General features: G+C 40.8%; 3 protein-coding genes across 5 annotated transcripts in view; 2 read left to right on the forward strand and 1 right to left on the reverse strand.

Annotated features, from left to right (window-relative positions):
• Positions 1-1,516: 1,516 nt before the first annotated feature.
• Positions 1,517-7,246, forward strand: LOC119725702. Its single transcript, XM_038197232.1, has 7 exons — positions 1,517-1,928; positions 2,354-2,547; positions 3,280-3,397; positions 4,409-4,602; positions 5,042-5,302; positions 5,809-6,006; positions 6,375-7,246. Exons 1-7 carry the CDS (start codon positions 1,628-1,630, stop codon positions 7,119-7,121), a joined length of 2,013 nt encoding a protein of 670 aa, XP_038053160.1. The 5' UTR covers positions 1,517-1,627; the 3' UTR covers positions 7,122-7,246.
• Positions 7,247-10,303: 3,057 nt separating this feature from the next.
• On the reverse strand, positions 10,304-15,768 carry LOC119725401. The gene is made up of 4 exons (XM_038196805.1): positions 15,329-15,768; positions 14,002-14,080; positions 13,799-13,899; positions 10,304-12,865 (listed from the first exon to the last, which is right to left on the reverse strand). The coding sequence occupies exons 1-4, from the start codon at positions 15,766-15,768 to the stop codon at positions 11,107-11,109; spliced, it is 2,379 nt and encodes a 792-aa protein (XP_038052733.1). The 3' UTR covers positions 10,304-11,106.
• Positions 15,769-18,375: 2,607 nt separating this feature from the next.
• Positions 18,376-20,539, forward strand: part of LOC119725703 (epidermal growth factor receptor kinase substrate 8-like protein 2) — a 56,567-nt gene continuing 54,403 nt past the window's right edge. For 2 of the 3 annotated variants that reach the window (XM_038197233.1, XM_038197235.1), the window contains exon 1: positions 18,376-18,561. The gene's annotated coding sequence lies outside the window, so the exon portion shown is untranslated. The remainder of the gene's footprint in view (positions 18,562-20,539) is intronic. The other variant, XM_038197236.1, reaches the window with a different exon arrangement.

Below are 20,539 nucleotides of genomic sequence, written 5' to 3' on the forward strand. Positions count from 1 at the left end.
TCTGCTAACTGTTAAGCAGCGCTATGACATTGGGCCCAGATTATGGATGGGTTTCTAGGCCCTACTTATTCTAATCTTCATTCTATGCAGAATTTGCAAGAAAATGTACACCCTGCACTTTTTACTCAGAAATCGGCACATTTAACTACGGAACTTTAGGCAGTCCACATCAGTTGTTTCGAAGGACGAACTATATATATATACTTACACTGTATATGTACATGTACTTCAACTGTTCATTCATTTCTTACTGTACAAAGTAGATATAAATTAGTTGCTGTGTGTATATAGTCAAAAGTACTAAATATATCCATAAATATCTGTACAGAATTGAAGTGACCAGGTTTTCCTGGATTAAAACAAATTTGTGTGTATATAAGGACTGTACATTTTGTTTAGTACTATTGAAAACATCTACCAAAGTTTATCTCGGATCTATTTTGTTTTCTGATGCTTTCAAATTAATAGGATAATCATATTTCTGTGTGGACATTTGCTTTGATATTGTGTTATGCTGAATTAATTTATATTCTTTTCTTTTGATTCTTTTGAAATGCTTGTGTGCGAACTGAAGTATTGTTGTTATTTTTTGTACCGTCCGTCCGTCTTCAAGACTGTAAGAGAATTTATGTCTTTTTTTGCTTTGATTTCAGAAGTTTTAAATGGGATCTGCAGGTGTGGTGCTTAGCAGCTGTTAGCTATGGGGGATAAGGGGGTATATCAAGTTAGGAATGGGACTCCCAGAAATAAAATAATAAAAATAAATCAATGAAATCTGGGGGAAAAAATGGAATTTCAAATGCACTTTTATTTTTCAAGATTATTTTGTTCAAGCGTCTTAAAATTAGCAAAACTTTTTTTAAAGTAATTCAAAATAATCATTCAATAAATGTTTGTTAAAATCCCTTGGATTTCATTCTTGAACTTAAAAAACCACACCTCAGGAATGGTTTTCTGTATAATTCAAATTCACAATTCCTTATTTGAAGTAAAAAAACAAAGACCATTTTTGTATGACCCAATTTTTGTTTTTCAATTTTACCTGTGCAAGTCATTATTATGAATGTTTCGTTTACATAAATTTACAAAAATCAGTCAATAAAATATATTGAAAAGAAAGGTAAAATTTCCAATGCTGTCTTCATTTCATAAAGTTTATCTTATAATTTTACTCTAACCCCCCCCCCCCCCGAAAATCTTGACCACGCCCAAGCAATACAAATGAAGTAGCTTTAATGAGTGCCGAGTTTGCCAGAACTAGTCTTACTCATCCCCAGGGCAGTAAAGAAGATAGCTGCAATTTCTTATGAGCTACAAATCGCTAAGAGACGAGGTTAAATCAAAGCATTGCCTGCACTATAGAGCCGTGTTCGAATTTGCTTTATGTGTCTGCGGCTGCGACTAATCACAGTAGTACAACAACGGTTACAGTGAAGTCGAAGTCGAAAGCCATAACGTTGCGGACAGTCACTGATGCCGAGTTTGCGAATTTCGTAGGTGACCGTGTGTGTGCGCTTGCCCATTTACGATACGAAGCATGATAAACAACAGCGCGGCGGGCAAATGACGGTGGGTGTCCGCTGTCACAGTTTTGCTTCGATTTTTAGCAGGAAAAGTTACAGAAATCATGGATTCCAACAACATGACTACAACCACTACTTCGTCGAGCACCTTATCCACCTCAACAAGCACGAATTCCACCTCCACGACTACCTCAACGAGTGACAATGTCACGGAACATTCTTACTCGACAAACATGGTCGATCTGGACACACTTTCTCCCAAGGAAAAGCGGTTTCATTTCTTGAAGTTGAAGTGCGAGAGGATTCGGCATTTTATCTTACACGGCAGGCCCCCTCCTGGAATGAATACTAGCGAAGTCAGGAACCTACGGAATCAAGTCAAGGCGCATATTTTAGATCGTGCGAGTGAGTATGATTCTTCATTCTTTCCGGGACTATTTTGTGTTTTGTTTGTTAACTGTGACCTGTGGCTGTGTGTGTGATTTTGTCTTTTTATTTGTCTGTTATTCTATTGATGCAAAGCCCGTTATCCATCTGTGTGCCTTGGAAATATCGTTCATTCTGTTTTGAGAATGGATTTCTTTTCACTTATGGGATTTTCATCAAGTGTATTTTGTATTTAGCCGTGAACTGGCCTCGCAATATCTCCATTTTTAAGCCAATGTTTTGGAAACTTTATTTTTGTGTCCCAAAAAAATAAGAATTGTCTTCTTTTAATTGTTTTAACAAATCCTACATTTAATTGCAGAGTATTTCATCTTTTTTTTCTGATTCGTTGCTCTGGAAGATCAACATTATTAATTCAACAATCCTGTCTTTTATTTATTTAGAGCAAACGTTATATTACACCGGGGGCAAGGTGGACATCAAGAAGCGGGTAGTCGTAGACATGGACGAAGTGAACGACATCATGAAGCATTGTCACAGCAACCCAGCGGGGGGACACAGCGGGATTAACGGCACACTGACTAAAATATCACAGCATTACACATGGAATGGTATGAAGGAAGACGTCAGCAACTTTGTAAGTGAAGCCATAAATCCAAAATCCCCACTGATTCTCCAAAATCCACCTACGTGTATGTGTAGTCACTGCGCTCCATCCAAGCGTCGTCAAGGCATTAATGATTGATCACAATACAAGTCTGGTCACAAGTTAGGGTAACCAGAAGCAGAACTGTTATTTTTTTGGCCTAAAGAACAAAGTCAGTTCAACAAGTTCAGTCACAAGTAACAGTGGATGAACAATAACAAAGGAATGCCTTTGTCAAAGCTCATTTGAATAGCTTGTGAGTTGAATTGGGACTGGAGGACTTGTGATGGACTTGTGGTGACTTATGTTGACTTGTGATGACTTGTGATTGACTTGTGATGACTTGTGATGACTTGTGATTGACTTGTGATTAGAGCTGTGCATCGGAACCAGGTACCCGAGTACCCGACCGTTAATGTCAGGACCCAGCTCTAGAATATGGGATTGGGTACCCGTAACAACTTGACAAATTTACAAATTATAGGAACTTCTCGGACTATGAAATGAAAGGTTTTGAATGTCACTTGTGGGAAATTTTTTAAGTGAAAACCAGGTTACATGGAAAAACAAAACATTGTGTCGTGTTTATGACATTTGCAAAAGTTGCAGTATCTTGCGTGTGGACTTTTATGAAGAATCTGAACAGCAACTTCTGAGATATGAATTTTGGGGTTGGGTTTCTTTGTGTCAGTCTTTGATCAGTTCTTCCTTTCCTTTTCTCAGGTCAGTTCTTGCGAACGCTGTCAAACAGGTGACAGGAACAAGAACAAGGCGACCCCGGCCAAGACGATGAAACTCAAACTGACGCAGGCTCTGGAGGTTGTGGGAATGAATTTCATAGGTATCAACAGCTTATATATATAAAGCCTTGTCTGTGATTTTTTTTTTAAGTTAATTATCCATATAAAATTAAATTTTGGACTGTATATTTTTCTTTAAAATTAGATAGTGGATATTTTGCCGGAGGTAATGACGGCAAACTAACGATTACTAAAGGTTTGTCGGTGGCAATCCATATCAACAGAGGGCGCTATACTCTTTAAAATAGGGCTGAATTATAAGATGTATTAAATTCCCACCAAAAGTTGTGAAGCACATTTGGTGTAATGGTTAAACAAAGGCTTTAGTAAACGGGATGACTCGCGTTCGATTCCGACCGCACCACATTTTTAAAGTTTTTTTTTCTCATCCCCAAATAAATAAAAATATTCTTCTTTTATTATTTTAACATGTCTCAAACATTTTTTGCAGAGTATTACATTTTCTTTTTCAGATTTGTGGCTCTGGAGGATTTTTTTTAAAAGGGAAATAAAGTCCGAAATTATAAAATGGTCTGAATCCCATCTTGTGAATACGAGGTAACAACGATAATTTTGGCATGGAGCCAGACTAAAACTTGTCACCGGAAAATGTTTAAGTACCAAAAAACAGTAACTGCGCATGTTCAGTGCATATCCAGCAAACTAACGTTTACTAAAGGTTTGCCGTCTCCGGCAAAATATACACTGCCTTAAAATTAACCCTAACTTTCTAATTACTTTTACTAGGTAGAGGACCATGTCCATCAAAATCCATCACTCACTCTGCTTCCCATAATGCTTCAGGACTAAATCCATTGAAATCCACCACTGGTGCTAGTGGATTTTGATGGACTTGGTACACATGGTTTATCTACCAAAATCCCCCCAAACTGGGGCTGGTAGATTTTGATGGAGTTGGTAAGGTTAGGGTTAAAGCAAAAATAATTCAAATGGTTCAGAGCATGCTGAAGTTGTTAGTTTCCAATAATTGACTGAAGATTTTCAAAATTTGACCTTGTGTCTTACCAACATTTTCCCCCTATTCAACCCAGGGCCCCTACCAGTTTCAAATGAAGGCTGCAAGTTTGTCTTAGCCTTCACTGATTACTACACCAAGTTTGTCGACTTCTTTCCTTTGAAGACCAAATCGAACGTCGGCGTGACTTGGTGCATTAAGACATTCATCTACAGGTGGGGAGCACCGAAAGGGTTGCTTCTCAGCCAAGACGATGACTATATTATACAGGTCAGGAAGAATTGCTCTGGTTTCTCTGCTGTATTTTATTGAGCATTTCTAATTGCACCCAAACTGAATACAGAAATAGGCAAATTTGTGGAGAGTTGTGTCCTCATGGTCTTGAGCATTGAACTATGCGGGTAATTCTGCAGGTTGTGGGTTCGAGTCCAGCCTGGGGTTGTGGTGCGTGTGCCCTTGGGCAAGGCACTTTGTCACTCATTGCTTCTCTCCACCCAGGAGTAAATGGGTACCTGTGAGGGCAGAGATGGTTATTGTGATTGATTTTAGCTTCCTTGCGCCAAAATGGCAGCATCGAGCTGTATACTCCTTAGGGAGCTGAGATGGTATTTGGAATGTTTTATTGCACCAGTGATCAGGGGTAATAATAATGTAAAGCACATTGCTCATACAGATGTCTCATTCTCTGTGTATTGTATCCCATCTTCAGCTTAATACAGAGATTGGTAAATCACTCAACTTCCCCGGTCTGATAGTGACCAGCTCAGACCACCCACAGACCAGCAGTATTAGCGAACGCACCAATCAGATGCTGACCACACATCTGAACAAGCTGGTCAGCGAGTATCCAGACAACTGGGCACGTAACTTGGAGGAGTTAGCGTACTCCATACGAACACAGGAACAGTTACCTCTTAAATCCTCTCCCTTCTTCCTGATGTTTGGACGCCATCCTAGGTCATCTTCAGGGGTACGTTGAAGGAACGTTTTCTCTTTGGTATAGTTTAACTACTCTCAATTTTCCAAACAAAATTGGGACCAACATAAACAAAGGTTACGTATCAAGTTATGTCCGGTCCCCCCCCCCCCCCCCGAATAAGGATGTCTTTTCATATTTTTTTTTTTTAACAAATGATTCACTACTCCCAATTTTCGAAAATTGGTGCCAACACAAGCAAAGATTATTTATATTTTCAATCCAACATAGAAATGCCATCCCCCAAAAGAGTCTCTTTTCATAAACGGAGAATATTGGGATTTTTTTTTAACGAACAATGCCAATATGATGTGTCAAATGTAAAATGTGATATGTAACAAAATAATTCAGGAAAACTATTTGGGATAAATTTAGAGTGCTTCTCTGCTCTTTAAATTTCTCTTTTAACTTTCCCTGTTTTTGAAACTCATCAACACTAGAAACCACTCGCCTTATATTCTCAATCTAAAAGCTTGCCTATTTCCTGTTTCTTTGTTTAGATGGAGCCAGTAATAGATTTCATGAACATCGACAGCAACTCGATCGACACAAATTCCAGGGGTGGCGCTGAATTTCCTAAGCAATCCATGCGTGTCCCTCAATTCGATGACGAATACCAGACTCAGTGGAGGGGAACTTGTCTGGATTCTGCTTATCAGATCCTGCAGATGGCCGAGTATGAAAGCTTAAAATTCAGGGTAAGACAGTCCTTGTTATCAACCGTAACTCCTTAAGAATGTTTTCGAGAAAGCATCTTCTATCCTCCAACACTTCAAAGAAACACGGTGTAGTCCCTAGCATGTTTGTGACCTTTTGATGGAATTCTCATGGGAATTTTAATATTGGGTTTTCTTCTTCACCAGTGCATTTTCATTGGCATACTTCAGATGTCAAAGAAGTTCTGACAAAAAAATTAAGAAACTTCCTTGGGTGGGAGTTGAACCCACAACCTCCTGCTCAGTAGTACAGATGTCTAACCTCTTGATCACTGAGCTAGGGTCGGCTGGCTGGTTCAACTTTAATAAAGTACTTCTGATACAAATTAACTTTTTGTTTTGCATTTCAGACGGAGACCACAGACGACAATGAATACATGGTCATCACGAGAACGGGAACATTTGGCGCTGTAGGCCTTCCCACTGATCTGGCCAGCATAACGTTGGACCGTCACGGCAAACTGACCTACCAAGCCGTGTACCAACAAGCCGTAGAGCACCGACTCTTCGACGGCGAGGCGTTCGACGTGGCCATGTTCTGCGGCCTGCTCAGGAAGCTGACCAAGATGCGGTTCTGTAGAGGCATCCCGGAGGCTCACATCACGGACGGCGACATGCACTGTGTCAAGACCCTAGGCTACCCTGTACTCCGATACCAGGCTGAGAAATGCCAGATCTTCTACGAACAGACCAGCAACGACAGTAACAACAGTCGCACACCGTACCGCTGCGTCAGTTGCAAGTACGCCAGCAAGTTCCTGCTGAAGAAGAACAAACAGGGGAAGCTTCTAGTCCAAAACAAGAGGGAGTTGAAGAGAACGTTGCCGATGGGTGACTATTACTCAGAGATGTCTTCACGAGGTCCAAGAGATTGGATGGACAGGGAGAAGGAGAGATGCCAACAGGGCGGGAACGTGCTTGGGGGATCCATGGGTTCAAGACCTCATGAAGCGACGATTCCAAACAATGATTGTCATGATTTGAGGGACATTGTTCAGGCGATTAACAGCGAGTGTAATGTTGATCTCAGCGATGTTGTGTTTAGTGGGCCGTCGCATGTCAGTAACGTAGACAGAATGCCTGATAATATGCAGTGATCGATCCTGATCACAAATGGATTTCCGATATGTTCAACTCAAAAAGAATTTTTTTTGTCTGCATGGATGCAAGTCAGGGTTAAAAAGTTGTAAAAACTTTGGACAAAATTTGTCATCCTTTAAAGGGAATATACAACATTTGCAAACATCGAAAAATAAAACTACCAAGTTATTAAGAAATACCTTACTAGGATGTTGGTAAATGACTGTCTAAAGCATCCTGTAAAATTATGGCACCTGGTGTGAAGTCATTTTCAAGACAATGGTATTTTTGTATACATTTCCAGCGGTGGTCGGCCGACCACCGTTGGAAAAACCTAACTATTTTGCAACTACTGCTCCAAATTTACCATTTTTTATTCAGTTCAAATTTGTTTGCTATTGGTTACATATTCATGAACGGGTGTAGGCCAGCTAAACTTGTTCCCTTACCTTACAATTTTCCGGCATCTGGAAATTGATCCATTTTATCTTTTGTGGAGTCAGGGAACCAGACTACTTGAACATTTTTGTTTTTCTTGGTTTTTCAAGCATTTTTGAACAAAAAACTTCAAACATGTCAGTGTAACAAAATTTGATCTATTATACTAACCCCCCAAATAGTTTATTTCTGAAAATTACAGCAAAAGCCAATGGTGTACATTCCCTTTAAAGGCCAATTTACGCATACGCAAAATCGCGCGATAACGCACGTTTTTATAAAATACACACAAACAAAGGAGTGTGTCTATGTTTTTGATAAAATTCTAAGTGATTTTGTAGCACGACACAAAATGTTCATATTTCACATTGACCCTGGGCCTGAAAAGTTATTTATAAAAGATTGCGTGACATATCGCATATTTGTTCACACACAAGCAACTGCGACATTGCCACGTGCCAAAGGTGTCACGACAATATCGCGTATGTGCAAATAGGCCTTTTCAGTGCTTGCTCCGACTTCTGTTGGACTTTTTTTTTAAGAGTGTACCTGAAAAATTGGCTTCCTCAAATTTGGCTTTATTTTTCAATCTTTCAAGTCAGAATCATTAACCCTAACCTTCCTAACTCAATCAAAATCCATCACCCCATTTTGGTAGGCACGCCATGAGTACAATTTTTATCAAAGTCCATCAAAAGCCACCTACATGTATTGTAATGTTGGATTTCGGCTGATTTGGTCCTAAAGCATTCTGTGAACCAGAGTCAGTGATGGATTTTGAAAGACTTGGTTCTGTTCTTAGTAAAACCCGGTAGGGTGTTAAAGTTAAGAAGTTTTTTTTCTACGAAAATGACAAATAAATCAAGATCTATCTTGTCACATGTAATTTGACTCAATTTTGAAGATCAAAAACCAAAGACAGTTGGGTTTATTCGAGGTTAGCTTTGTCATCTACAATCGGGCATTTAATATGAATAACCTTAAAAGTGTTCCAAGGTTTAGATGGGCTTGCATGGGTAAAACTTTATTTTTTGTCATTTTGAAGCCCAATCATATAGGTTTCAACATTTCATAGTTTCTGCCGAATAAACCCGGAGTTAATTCAAATAAGAAAATACTCATAGCTGATTCTTATCTATCCAGTTTTATTCATCTACAAAACGATGCTATTTCTAAATAGTTAATTACTAAGTTGCAGTCGTCCAACTTTCGTCACAAGTCATCACAGATGGAATCACAAGTCATCACAGATAGAATCACAAGGCAAGTCACAAGTAATGAGCAGTGAGAAATGAATCACAGTTCATTTGAATAGCTTGCGACTTGTGATTGCTTCGTTAAGACTTGACAACTCTAGTAAATTGCCAAAATTTTACACTCGTTATACATTGCAGCTTGTTTTAATAAATACATTTTCAAAAAAGAAATTCGATAGAACGATGCAGTTTATTAAATACCATGCATTAGTTTTTAAGTTAAATGTATATATACTTGTACAAATTGTAAATTCAAATTTTGTACTATTTTAGTGGTCATTTCTCTTTGGGTTAAATAGGATTAATACAATTTGTCTCAAAGAGTTACAACTGACAAAACTGTTCATGGCTGAGTTTCTTACTTGTATTTCCCAGAGTTGTAGTCAAGACTTCATAAGTCATCACAAGCCAATGACAAGGTCACTCTCAAGTCGTGTCCCAACTATTTAAATGACAAAGGCAAGGCATTCTTTTTTTATAGATTGATTGCGTTCAACAGCCATCTTAAAGGTGTGTTTTATTTTAATTCATTTGCGATGAATGCACTAGAGATCAACTCATGCACGGATCCTCTACACAAAGATAAACAACTCATCTGAGCTTGTGTACAAAACGTACGGAACGGATTGTCTACATGCGTGATATGCCGCGTCCGCGCATAGAACATGTAGAACAATGCGCATGCGCCATGATCGCTGACAGCTGGGGCCAATTTCACGGCGCTGCTAAGCACAAAAATTTGCTTAGCACAACAACAAGTATGGCTTATAAAAGCAGGTTATCAGCCAAAACTCCACGTGATGCATATTGCTCGTGATTAGTATTCAACTGTTGTTTGCTTAGCATGAAAATCACACGGAGTTTTGGCTGGTAACCTGGGCCCAATTTCATAGAGCTGCTTAAGCAAAAAATTTGCTTAAGCACAAAAAAACATTGCTTAGTAAAATTAGGTTACTGGCCAAAACTCCATGTGATGTACATTGCTTGTGACTGGTATTTAGCTGTTGTTTACTTAGCATAACAATCGCATGGAGTTTTGGCCGGTAACCTGATTTTATTCAGCAAGACTTTTTTGTGCTTAAGCAAATTGTGTGTGTAAGCAGCTCTATGAAATTGGCCTCTGCTGATATAAGGCCAAAAAAAAAGTCTCCGGTTTCTGGTATGCGCGCGCGTCGCCGTAGCCATGCGCGTCGGCAAAATGAAAAAGTTTTTTTTTCAATTAAAGATGATGTCTCAAAACCGCCAAACTCACTGGTTTGACTGGAATCCTGCTGCTGCACAATTTTGACGTGTTTTTAGATTGGGTTATGGTCGAGAATAAGCTTTATGTGGCCTCTCTGGACTCCCATATATTTGCACTAAGATTAGTCGGGCACCATTTGCAGTCATCAGCCGACATTTGAAGCAAAAAAATCAGGTAAAAAAAAAAAAAGCCGCGTCGCCGCACCACTTTTTGGGCAAGCTCCATACGAGAAACCGGAGACTTTTTTTTTTTGGCCTAAGCCAGACTTTTTTTGTGCTAAGCAACTTTTTGTGCTTAGCAGCGCCGTGAATTTGGGCCCAGGTGTCCTGAAAGAAATTTGACCGCTGAAGGACTGCAGTCACGTGCTGAGTCTCGCACACACCCATGCAAGACATGCAAGCGCCCGCACGATGTGCAAGTGCCGTATCATGCTTCTAACCAGAAACTTGGGGAAGTCGTTTATCCTTCTGTAGAGGATCCGTGATTCATGCGTATCCCTGTTGAACAAAAAGCACACACCCCAAAGATGGCGGCAGTGCAAACAGTCTATTGTTTGCTCCCGGCTTGTGACAAGATTTGTGATTTGACTTGTGATTGCCTTGTGATTGCCTTGTGATGTGACTTATGATGGTTTTGACTACAACGCTGGGGTGTGTCTGATTGGATGAGATCCTGCTATACCGTTCTTCTAGCTCAAACCAGCAAGAAGTTAAAAAGCCATAAATAAATAGACAGATCCGGACATGCGATCACTTGTCACTCACAAGGCCCTTTCAATGGGGAAACCATTGTGCAAACTATTGTACTTACAAATGCCTTGTGACGAATTATCTGAACAATAGCTAGCACTATGCATTCGCCATTGAAGGGGGCCTTCGTGATTGAAATGATAACATGGATTGGTCTACATTCAGTATGAAAATATTTAAGTTTGAAATACATGTAGTAGAACTACAAAATTCTTTGTGCATATGTACAAGCAATAGGATTAACAGGACTTAATTCAAGTTTACCAAAAAAATACCATTGCAGTCTAAAACAAACAGACTGTCATCATTATTCCGTCTATGGCTCTGCTTGCAAGGTGTACATAGCGCCCTCTGTTGGCGGTGCATGGACCAGATTCCGAGTGTTACCATCGCCAACTTGAATGTCAAGTGCTTGGATGATTTCCGTGACCACATTCATGAGGTCACTCACATCGGATGTTTCTCCATCTAGGGGTGGCACCCCTGGGTACAGCTCACACTGGCTAGCATCTGCTGCGAAGCAAGTTTCATGCTGCTGCAATCCGGGGGGACCACTCCCAAGTTTCAGCTGTGGTGACATGTTGCGCTCGTCACATGATATGCTTCGCTTTCCATAAGCCTGCGGTGAAGCCGAATGGTAGACCTCCCCATCTTGGTTGTCTGCCTGAGTTGCCATGGAAAAGGCAGAGTGATACTGCTCATCTTCCACACTTCTTGGCTCCACCAGCTGGATGAGATCTTGAGATGTGACACTGCTGAAATTTTCCTCCATTTCTTGCACGCTGAAGCCAAATTGCGTTGCCATGTTTTCCTGATCTCCATGGAGAGCTCCCTGCAAACCATAAGAAGACTGTCCGGAGTGACCTCCTAGTTGCTTCTCGTTATTGTAGTGAGATTCCACCTGCTCTGGATAGTAGCTGCCGGACGCCCTGCCAGTGCCTCCAGATCCAATATTACTGAAATTGAGATTATGATCCGGTTCAAGATTCTGGGGAAAACGAGTTCCATCCAGGTCGTTTTCGACCTGCAAAACCTCAACTTCTCCATGATGACCCAAACTCTCTTCACCAGCTCCATCTGCAACTTGATTAGGTCCTGGACTGGAAGCCTTCGCGTGGTTGAAAAGGCCTTCATCATCGGAAGAACTGTGAGAACAATTTCCTCCTGCATCATCACCTGGACAGAAATCTTCCTTAGTTTCCGTTTTTGGGTGTTGGGAGACGGCATCTTCTTTATCCTGTGACTCGTCCCTTCTTCCATCCTCATCCTGTCTGGTTTCTTCCTGTTCCATCTTGCCGTTTGGGTAAATCCCCAGCACCGCATCCACAACAGATGCTGCGATGATGGGAATTACCCGGAAAATTTCCACCTTCATCTTTTCCATGCACATGTGGATCAGGTCGCTGCGTATCGTGCCCATTTCTCCGGAAGAGAAGTTGCCAGACCTCACCTCATGGCGCCTGGGTTTTGGGGTAAGTATGGGTTTCTTGGCAAAGTGGGAAAAAGTTGGGGTGTTGAGATGCAACTCTGGTTTTGAATCACTTGTAGTAGTGGCATCACGACTAGGAGAGAACTCTCTCCTAGTAAACTTTGAAGACGTAGAATGTTGCTGGAGTTGTGGTGAGGGATCTTCATCTTGAAATTTCGAAAGAGAAGCTACTTTGCGAACTTTCCTTAACTGTTTCTCGTGAGCTGAACCCTCCATGTGTTGCTTCATTGGGGCTGGCCCAGAGAAGTTTTTACTGCAGACCTTGCAGTAATAGTAATGACCAGATTCATTAGCCCTACCAGGACTGTCGTAATCTTGGGGGCCTGTTGATGAAGGAGAACTCGCTCCTGAATGGCTGGCTCCAGGATTTAGAGGCGGAGCTTCGTCTGTAGCTGCTTCCTCACTGGTTGAGGGAGATGAAGACCGGTTCCGTCTGGCTCCAGCTGGTCGTGGTCGGCTGTAGTCGACTCTTTTCTTGTGCTTCTTACCGGCGTAGTGTGACACTGCGTGACTCTCTGAGGTGAAGCTGACTTCACAAGTCCTGCAGAACGTATTTTCCATCGTTGCTGTGATGTTTTGAAGATTGCTGAATTAAAAGCAGACAGGAGAATTTTGCCAGTTTTAAATGAAAAATCCCCTTTTTAATGGCAAAACTGTTTATTTGCTTTGAACATACAAGTGTTCCCCCCCCCCAAAAAAAACCCCCGAACCCTCAAAGCATCCTCTTTGTCACATAAGAAGTGAACTAAACAGTCCTTTTCAGGACTACTCTTTCTTCCAAAAAGATAAATGACCATTGAGTGAAAAATAAAAGGACCAAATAAAGAAGAAAGATTAAAAAATTAAGAAAGCAAAAACTACCCGCACCCTAAGGCCCCAATGCATTACATTCCTAATAAAAGACAATTCAGACTAGACAAAATGAAAACTTGGCACTGTTTTTTTTTTATTTGCCATAACTCAATAAATATTTACCTGATTGGAAAGATTTTCTCATTGTTGAATATACTTTACAATACGTAGGCCTATCGTTAGTTGTGATGTATTTTTTTTTTAAGATGTGAAAAGAGGACGATTTGAGGTTTTTGGGTATTTTTAGGGGGGGGGGGGCACTGTACTGAAGAATACATTTCTTGTGTAGGCTGGTTGAAAAGTCAGAGCTTTTGAAATTCTTCCAACTGTATTAAGATGCAAAAACATCAAAATCAATTTGGAACCCACATGCAATTTTTGCAATCCTGTTAGAGGAATATTTATAGTAATTCAAAAAAGTATTTCAAATGTCACTGTGAGTAGATTTTGAGGACAGTGCGGATGATCACAGGGATAAGCAACTGTCCAAGTCGATTGTCATACAATATATTTCTTACAATAATAGTATACGCAAAGTATATTGAGAAAGCCCAGCTCCAATGCTCATCAGGAATTTCTGATGAGCATTTGAGCTGGAGCTACATTCATGATTAAGTTTTGCAAACACTCAGGAATTTGGTAGAAAGTCATGCATAATTATACTTACACCACTAAATTGCTGTAGTCCGTCAAATCTCGTAGTAGTTGTGTTTCATCGGGTTGTCCACTTACTATGTATTTCAAGATCGTAACATCAAGTAAAAAAGGCTACATGAACTTTATGAAGTTACTGTTGCGATCGTGAGCGGTCGAAATTTCCTATTCCAACCGGAGCAACATTGACAAAAAGGTGCGGCTCTATGCACTCACACATTCATAGCGATCACCATAGAGTTTCATGCGGTCACACACGGTGTCGGTGTATTTGACGACTTGATTTACTATTTTTCTAAAACAATGGTCTTTGCGATAGAATTTTAACAACTAATGATCCAGGGTTAGCTTTTACTTCGGTTTTTGTGCGCTGTGAAATGTTCGAAGCCTTCGATTGAGCGCGTATGACTACATGTATATGACTCAGTCTGGGGGAATTCCCCTAGCACGCAATGTATACATAGCGCCGCTTGTTTTGATGTCATGTTTTATTGCACAATACATGCGGGGAAGTTTGCAATCACGCAACGCAGCTGTGAGAAATAACAGATGTTTCTAGAAATTGTTTGGGAGAACTAGGAAGGCAAGGGATGGGAAACATCAAGAAAAGGAGAATGTTTCTGATTTCCACGTCTCTCGGACGTTTTGGTTCGTTACAAAACGAGGGTAGGGGAGGGGGCACTTGAACATTGTTGGAGCTATCGGAGGCAGTCGGGGCACTTGATATGTCGGCGATCGTAGCCCTAGGGCCCCCTCTTTAGTTTTGATTAAATTAGAGTCAAGGGTGTTTTTATCGTTCAAAAATGACCTTTTCAAACTAAAGCAGGCTTCTCTCGATTCTAATGACACTTTTGTTGTAATTTTTAACAGTTTCTTGAGGTAAAAATTGCGATTTTCGTATACGCGGTTTGCGGTTGGTGCCGTGCTTTTGCGGTGTTAATGTTGCGCGTTCACGGTACATCGCGGTGATCGCCATCTCTATTTTCGTGTTTGCGTGTTTGTCAAGTCATTGTCACTTTATCCCCAAATTTCCCTCATAAATTCCAAACCCTGCCCTTTCTATGACATAACTGTTTGTTCTTAATGTAATAAACAAGTTTGGTAAATCAAATGAATCACGGTGGAAGGGACACAAACTGGACTTTGTTCTCTTAAATTTTGGAGGAGGGAGTCGAGTTCCTGCATGCATATTCATGACATTGCTTTGGAAGCGAAATGAGAACAATGACGTGGTCACTTCTTCAGCTCGCTATGAAAATTTATTGCTTGAAACATGGTTAAAATATAAAATTATTAGACAATTGCTTTAAACCTCAAGATGTATAAATAAATTCTGTTACATGTACTACGTCAGATCCGCCGGTTGGTTCTTTTGATGATCTATTGGTGCTTTTTTTCCAGCGCACATAAATCATCAAATCTTGAGTGTGGCTTACACATTACGTAATGATAATTTTTGGTACATTAAAAAAAATTGTACTCGCTAACAACTTTTTTGGCTTAAATTTCATAAGTTTAGTGTCTCCTGTTTCCGTGGAAATACCGTAGTTTCATGTCCCCAGGCTCGACGCGCGGTTTTTCCGAGGCGGTTGCTTTATAGTCTGGTTCATCACTTCTTGCATTATCGGGACCAGATTTTGGACCACTGTTGCTATGGTAACATGTACCTTCTTCTTCTTCTTCTTCTTCTTCGGGACTGTCAAAGATGTCTTCTGGATTCTGGAATTCTGGGATGGCCTTGGCGACCAGGTATCTCTCCCAGTCCCGTTGAGATCTTGTGGTGATTTCACGCAGCATCGTGTCTTCATTCCTTGACATGTTCCCGCCGTCAACGTCTTCTCCGCCAGATCCTTGGGTCTCGTGATGTTGTTTTGATGGGGCGTCCTGCTCGTCCTGCTCAATTTCTGGGCGATCACTGTCTACGCCACTCGGTGAGGCGTCTCTGATCCTAGTCTCCGGGCGTTGAGCTTTATCTTCGGCCATTCCTGAACAAAGTCCTGTTCTGCCTACGTGTTTACGTCTTCAACTTCTAGCAGAGGTTATGTTCATGATTCCTGGAAGTCATCTGGGCAAAGTTCGAACAGTTTTAACACGCCAGCAGAAATGTTATCCGCCCTTTAACAACATACACGCTGTTTGCATTCACGAGGGCTGTTCGGGTCAACTTCAAGTTGAAATCATCGGTAGGCGTCAAAGGTTATCAAACGGCATCTGCAAAATTGAACACGAATGATAAAATTGGAAAATTCTCAGGCCTTTTACCGATGTTAAATTACGAACGTCTCAAAAATTCGTTTTTAAGTTAAAAACAGGCCGATATCAACAGCACGAGGTGAGCGCAGAAAATGCCATGGTGATAAGACTTTGAACGCGCGCGTCACAGACGCACATCAAGACGCGTCTGCTGTGCGTTCATAGTGAGGCTAGTTGTTACAGGCACTTTTGTTGCCCCCTCTCATCTAAACAAACTTATGGAATACTTGCCAGCGGAGGTACTAGAAGGAGGCTTCGCTCATTCTCGACATTTATCATATCTTATAGAAGTTTGGATTCGGGGTATTTTGAGCTGGGGGGGGGGGGGGGCTGCCCCAATGGATATCATGCCATTATAAAAACTTACCAATTTGGAAGAATCATGCAGTACTTTAATAGTGGCAACTCGTCTGTCGACACGGTCCGTCTGCATGGAACCCTCTTGTTTATACTGAATTATCCGTAAGACTTTTTTGCGACTTCATACAATTTTTATGCACCATGGTATTACTCACATTTGTAGCTGAAACATTTTGGTTTAAAACGATTGCGAAATCGACAAGCAAGTTGATTTTATGTATCAGTGTGGGATGCAACCATAACTTGACACCCCAAAATCTGTGTGACATTTAAAAAAAAAATGACATACCCATAGGCCCACTGAGTCAAATCACAAGCAAGCAGACTTTGGCTTTCCGACACAGGAAATATGGTTAAATAGCTTTTGTGATTTCTCACTGAGGGGGAATCCACCCACATTGTTATTTCGTGGACAACCTTTGAAATCGCTGTAGTGTTTGTTTGGTCATGTTTGAACGCGAACCCTTTGTATATGTTACGGGATTCAGGGATATGAAGATATTATTGGGGTGTTGTTATGTTTTTATAAGTACCCTTGGCAAGTTGGAACACGACTGGCACATATCAACATTTTATGCAGTTAATTTTTTTCATAAAAAGTGTATCAAATCCATGACATAAAAAAACACAGATATTTTGGGGTACAAACCATTTCGCGGGAGTTCATTAATATTTTGTGATCCCACAGGGTAATTTGAATGAAAGGTCCTTGCCAGTGGCGTAGCCGGTTGGGGGGGGGGGGGGGGGGGGGGCACGAACCCCTCCACAAATTCCCATGGCCTAAGGTGGCCCCCAACACACACAATAATTGCAGCTAGTAAGGTGTATTTTTAACGTATTTGTTTGAGTTATTAAAACGAAGGGGAATCTTGATGACTATTAATTTTGTGACTTCCTGAACCACACGGCTTTTTAACGTGAATAAATTAATAAGAAAAAGAGCGCCCTCTATCGTTAAAAGAAGTCCCCCTCCTCCCCGCTTTTCGAATTTGCCGCATTTTGTGGTGGCCTGGAAATTTTGCAGAAGTCGTTGGGTCCTTCCTTGGTGCCCCCCTCATGCTGCCCCCCGTAACCCCCCCCCCCCCCGAAAAAAAACTGATCCTGGCTACGCCACTGGTCCTTGGGGCTCATAATGGGACATTATTTAGAATATTTCTGGAGATCAAGCATTTTGATTCGTGGTTTCCAACTCGGGGGATTATGTTCACAAAAAAACCTAACTTCTGGACATATTTTGCATAGAGGCGGACGGGGGGGGGGGGGGGGGGGGCTAGACCTGGGCCCAGAGAGAAGCCGTTTTAGGGTTTGGTGGCCGGAGGATAAAAAACAATGATACGGCTATCTCTGGTGAATTGGAAAAGAAAATTGTCCTAGATTTCGTAACCTTTATTTTCCCAGTGAAAACGCACTGCCACCTTGCTCCTGGCCTGAGCGCCACCGGCCAGGCGGCGCTTTTTCCGTCCGATTTTGTGTTTAGTTTTCATGAATATAGAGAGCCGGTCGAGTGTTATTGTGCCCTCTGTTGTCCAGATGCAGTAAGTGCCCGTATTTTCAGATTGTCAATAATATGTTACACACATTTTTGTCATAATTTTATGGGAGAGAAAAACTCAACATTTCTATGTAAATTTTTTTTTTTTCGCACCATTTTAATAAAAAAAACCATATCTAGAAATATTTGTAATAATTGTGACAATATTTGTATCAATCAAAATCGCACGCGCCATATTCACCTGCCGTGCGGTAGTCTGACGCGCAGAACTTTTCACCGTTCAATATCCATGTGCATTATTGGGGTTCGAGTCAGTGGCCAGACATAAGATAAGCAACCTCGTTTTATAGTGAGCGCTACCATCGGATTTTTGTGTTGCAATAATACACTATTTAACGAAATGGACTAGTACCCTGGGTACGTTGTAGAACGAATTGCACTTTGCGGATTAGGACATCGACAGTACGCGATCCGCGCCCGCGGTGCGCAATAAATAACGTAAACAACGCCCATGTTAATTTTCGTGGAACCCACTGACACCGGCCGGGAAACTGCCCAACGGATGCAGACGAAAACCCACCGATACTGGTGTTTTTGAGAAAGGAATCTGCAGTTGGATGCTATTTTCTCGAAGGCCAGGAATTGAAGGGCATCCTGAAGCCACAAAGAAGGTAAATCACTGTCCAAAAATTTGACATTTTTCTGGTGAATATTTCGGGTCAGTGTGTGAACGTCGCTAAGTGATTTTTTTGGGGGGTGGCGCTGTTTACCATGTTTACCGCTCGAGCTAGCTGCAGTGCATGTCACTTGATTTCATAAATAAATACAAACAGACCCCAACTTCCCCGAAGGAAAGAGTACATACCTGGACATCACTTGACAGTATGACACCCTGTGCGCAAATCGTATGAAAAATTCCAAGTGTTTTGTCAGTCACTAAATCATGCTTCAAATAGTTCAATATTTCCCCTGCTAAATTTAACTATTAATTTTACTATTATTACTTTTAGGACACTTTAATTTATTGCTTTCTGATCACTTGCTGGGAACACCTGCTGATGGCTGGTCATAGTGCAGGGGAAAATTAATGATGTCCATGTGTATTAATTCTTCCCCTACAAAATCCTCCACCATTATTTCTTGAATGTGGTCCATAAGGCTGGGTGACTGCACTGCCTCATGATCCTGCAAAATCCACCAGCAATCATTGTCAATAATTGTGGAGAATTTCAAGCAGGCCTACAAATGTACAATCTAGGCCTAAATTTGTGCAATTTGTGCATGGCTGCCCATCGCCTGAGCATAAGCAACAAGGTCCGGCCCAAGAACTTGAAATAGTGCATCCTCCAAAATGAGCCCCACATTTTTGTCCATATTCTCAGTCCTGCAAAATCGTCCATTTTGCAAAGATGATAAATTTGGGAAGGTTTGGGTAAATGATATCTCCAACATTTTACACTGCAGGCCAATCACATAATTCTGTAAAACATTTCTTTGCTTTCTGTAAGTTTCATTTTCATTGTTTTTCATCCTGTGACTTTTTGAAAGGAAGTAATCTAAACAAATACAGGAAATTATTAGGAGTGCAACAAGGGAATATTGGTTTGCATTTTGTTGGTCCTTGATATAAAATAATCACTAGCAAATCTGTGCTGTGCATGGTTGTTCGAAAACAGAAAGAAGAAGACTCAAGTTTGATTTTTTTTTTCGGAGCTGACATACATGTACACCAGTTTCGTATTTTTTCTGTTCTTAAGCCAGCAGATCATAAAAAAGTAAGAATTGTCTTCTTTTACTATTTTAAATCGAATCCTACATTTACATGTACTTCCAGATTATGTTATCTTCGTTTTCTGATTCGTGGCTCTGGAGGATTATTTTTAAAGGAAAATAAAGTCTGAAATTTAAGTCTGATTCCCATCACTGTAACACAAAGTCACAACAACATTGTTAGCGGGAACCAGATGAAGATTTGTCACAAAAAAAATTGCCCCAAAAATTTCACTGTGCATGTGATGTGCTGGTACAATACTGAAAACAATAAAGGGACCGGGAAATATTTCCATATATACGAAGTTCACACAACACCCTGTGTACAAACCCTATGAGATTGGACTGAAAAAAGTGTTTTCTAAGAAAATGCTTGTATTTTCTCAATGCTCAAATTGACTTTGATGACATGAAATTGCTATCTGGGGGCTTGTTAGTCAATACAGAGGAAAATTAGTGAACTTCGTATATGGAAATCTTTCCAAGGGACCGGTTCGTGGTCAAATATCCACTGCCATATGTTTATAGTGGAATCCTACGACCAAAATTTGGAAGCTTTTACTTTGGCGGTGTCTGGCTCACTGCTGCACCCATTCTTAAAGACGAAGGGCATGCACATTTTGGTATTCCGATTGGTTGAAGGAGCCCAGAGTGCGACTGGCATTGAACCTGGTGCCACAGCAGAAAATGGCTGCCACCAGATTTGTAGATTCTAAGGAAAGATTTCCATACTATACGAAGTTCACTAATTTTCCTCTGTATTGACTAACAAGCCCCAGATAGCAATTTCATGTCATCAAAGTCAATTTGAGCAGTGAGAAAATACAAGCATTTTCTTAGAAAACACTTAAAATTTTTCGGTCCAATCTCATAGGGTTT

Source organism: Patiria miniata, unplaced genomic scaffold, assembly GCF_015706575.1.
Source record: "Patiria miniata isolate m_02_andy unplaced genomic scaffold, ASM1570657v1 HiC_scaffold_19, whole genome shotgun sequence".
Classification (NCBI taxonomy): Eukaryota; Metazoa; Echinodermata; class Asteroidea; order Valvatida; family Asterinidae; genus Patiria; species Patiria miniata.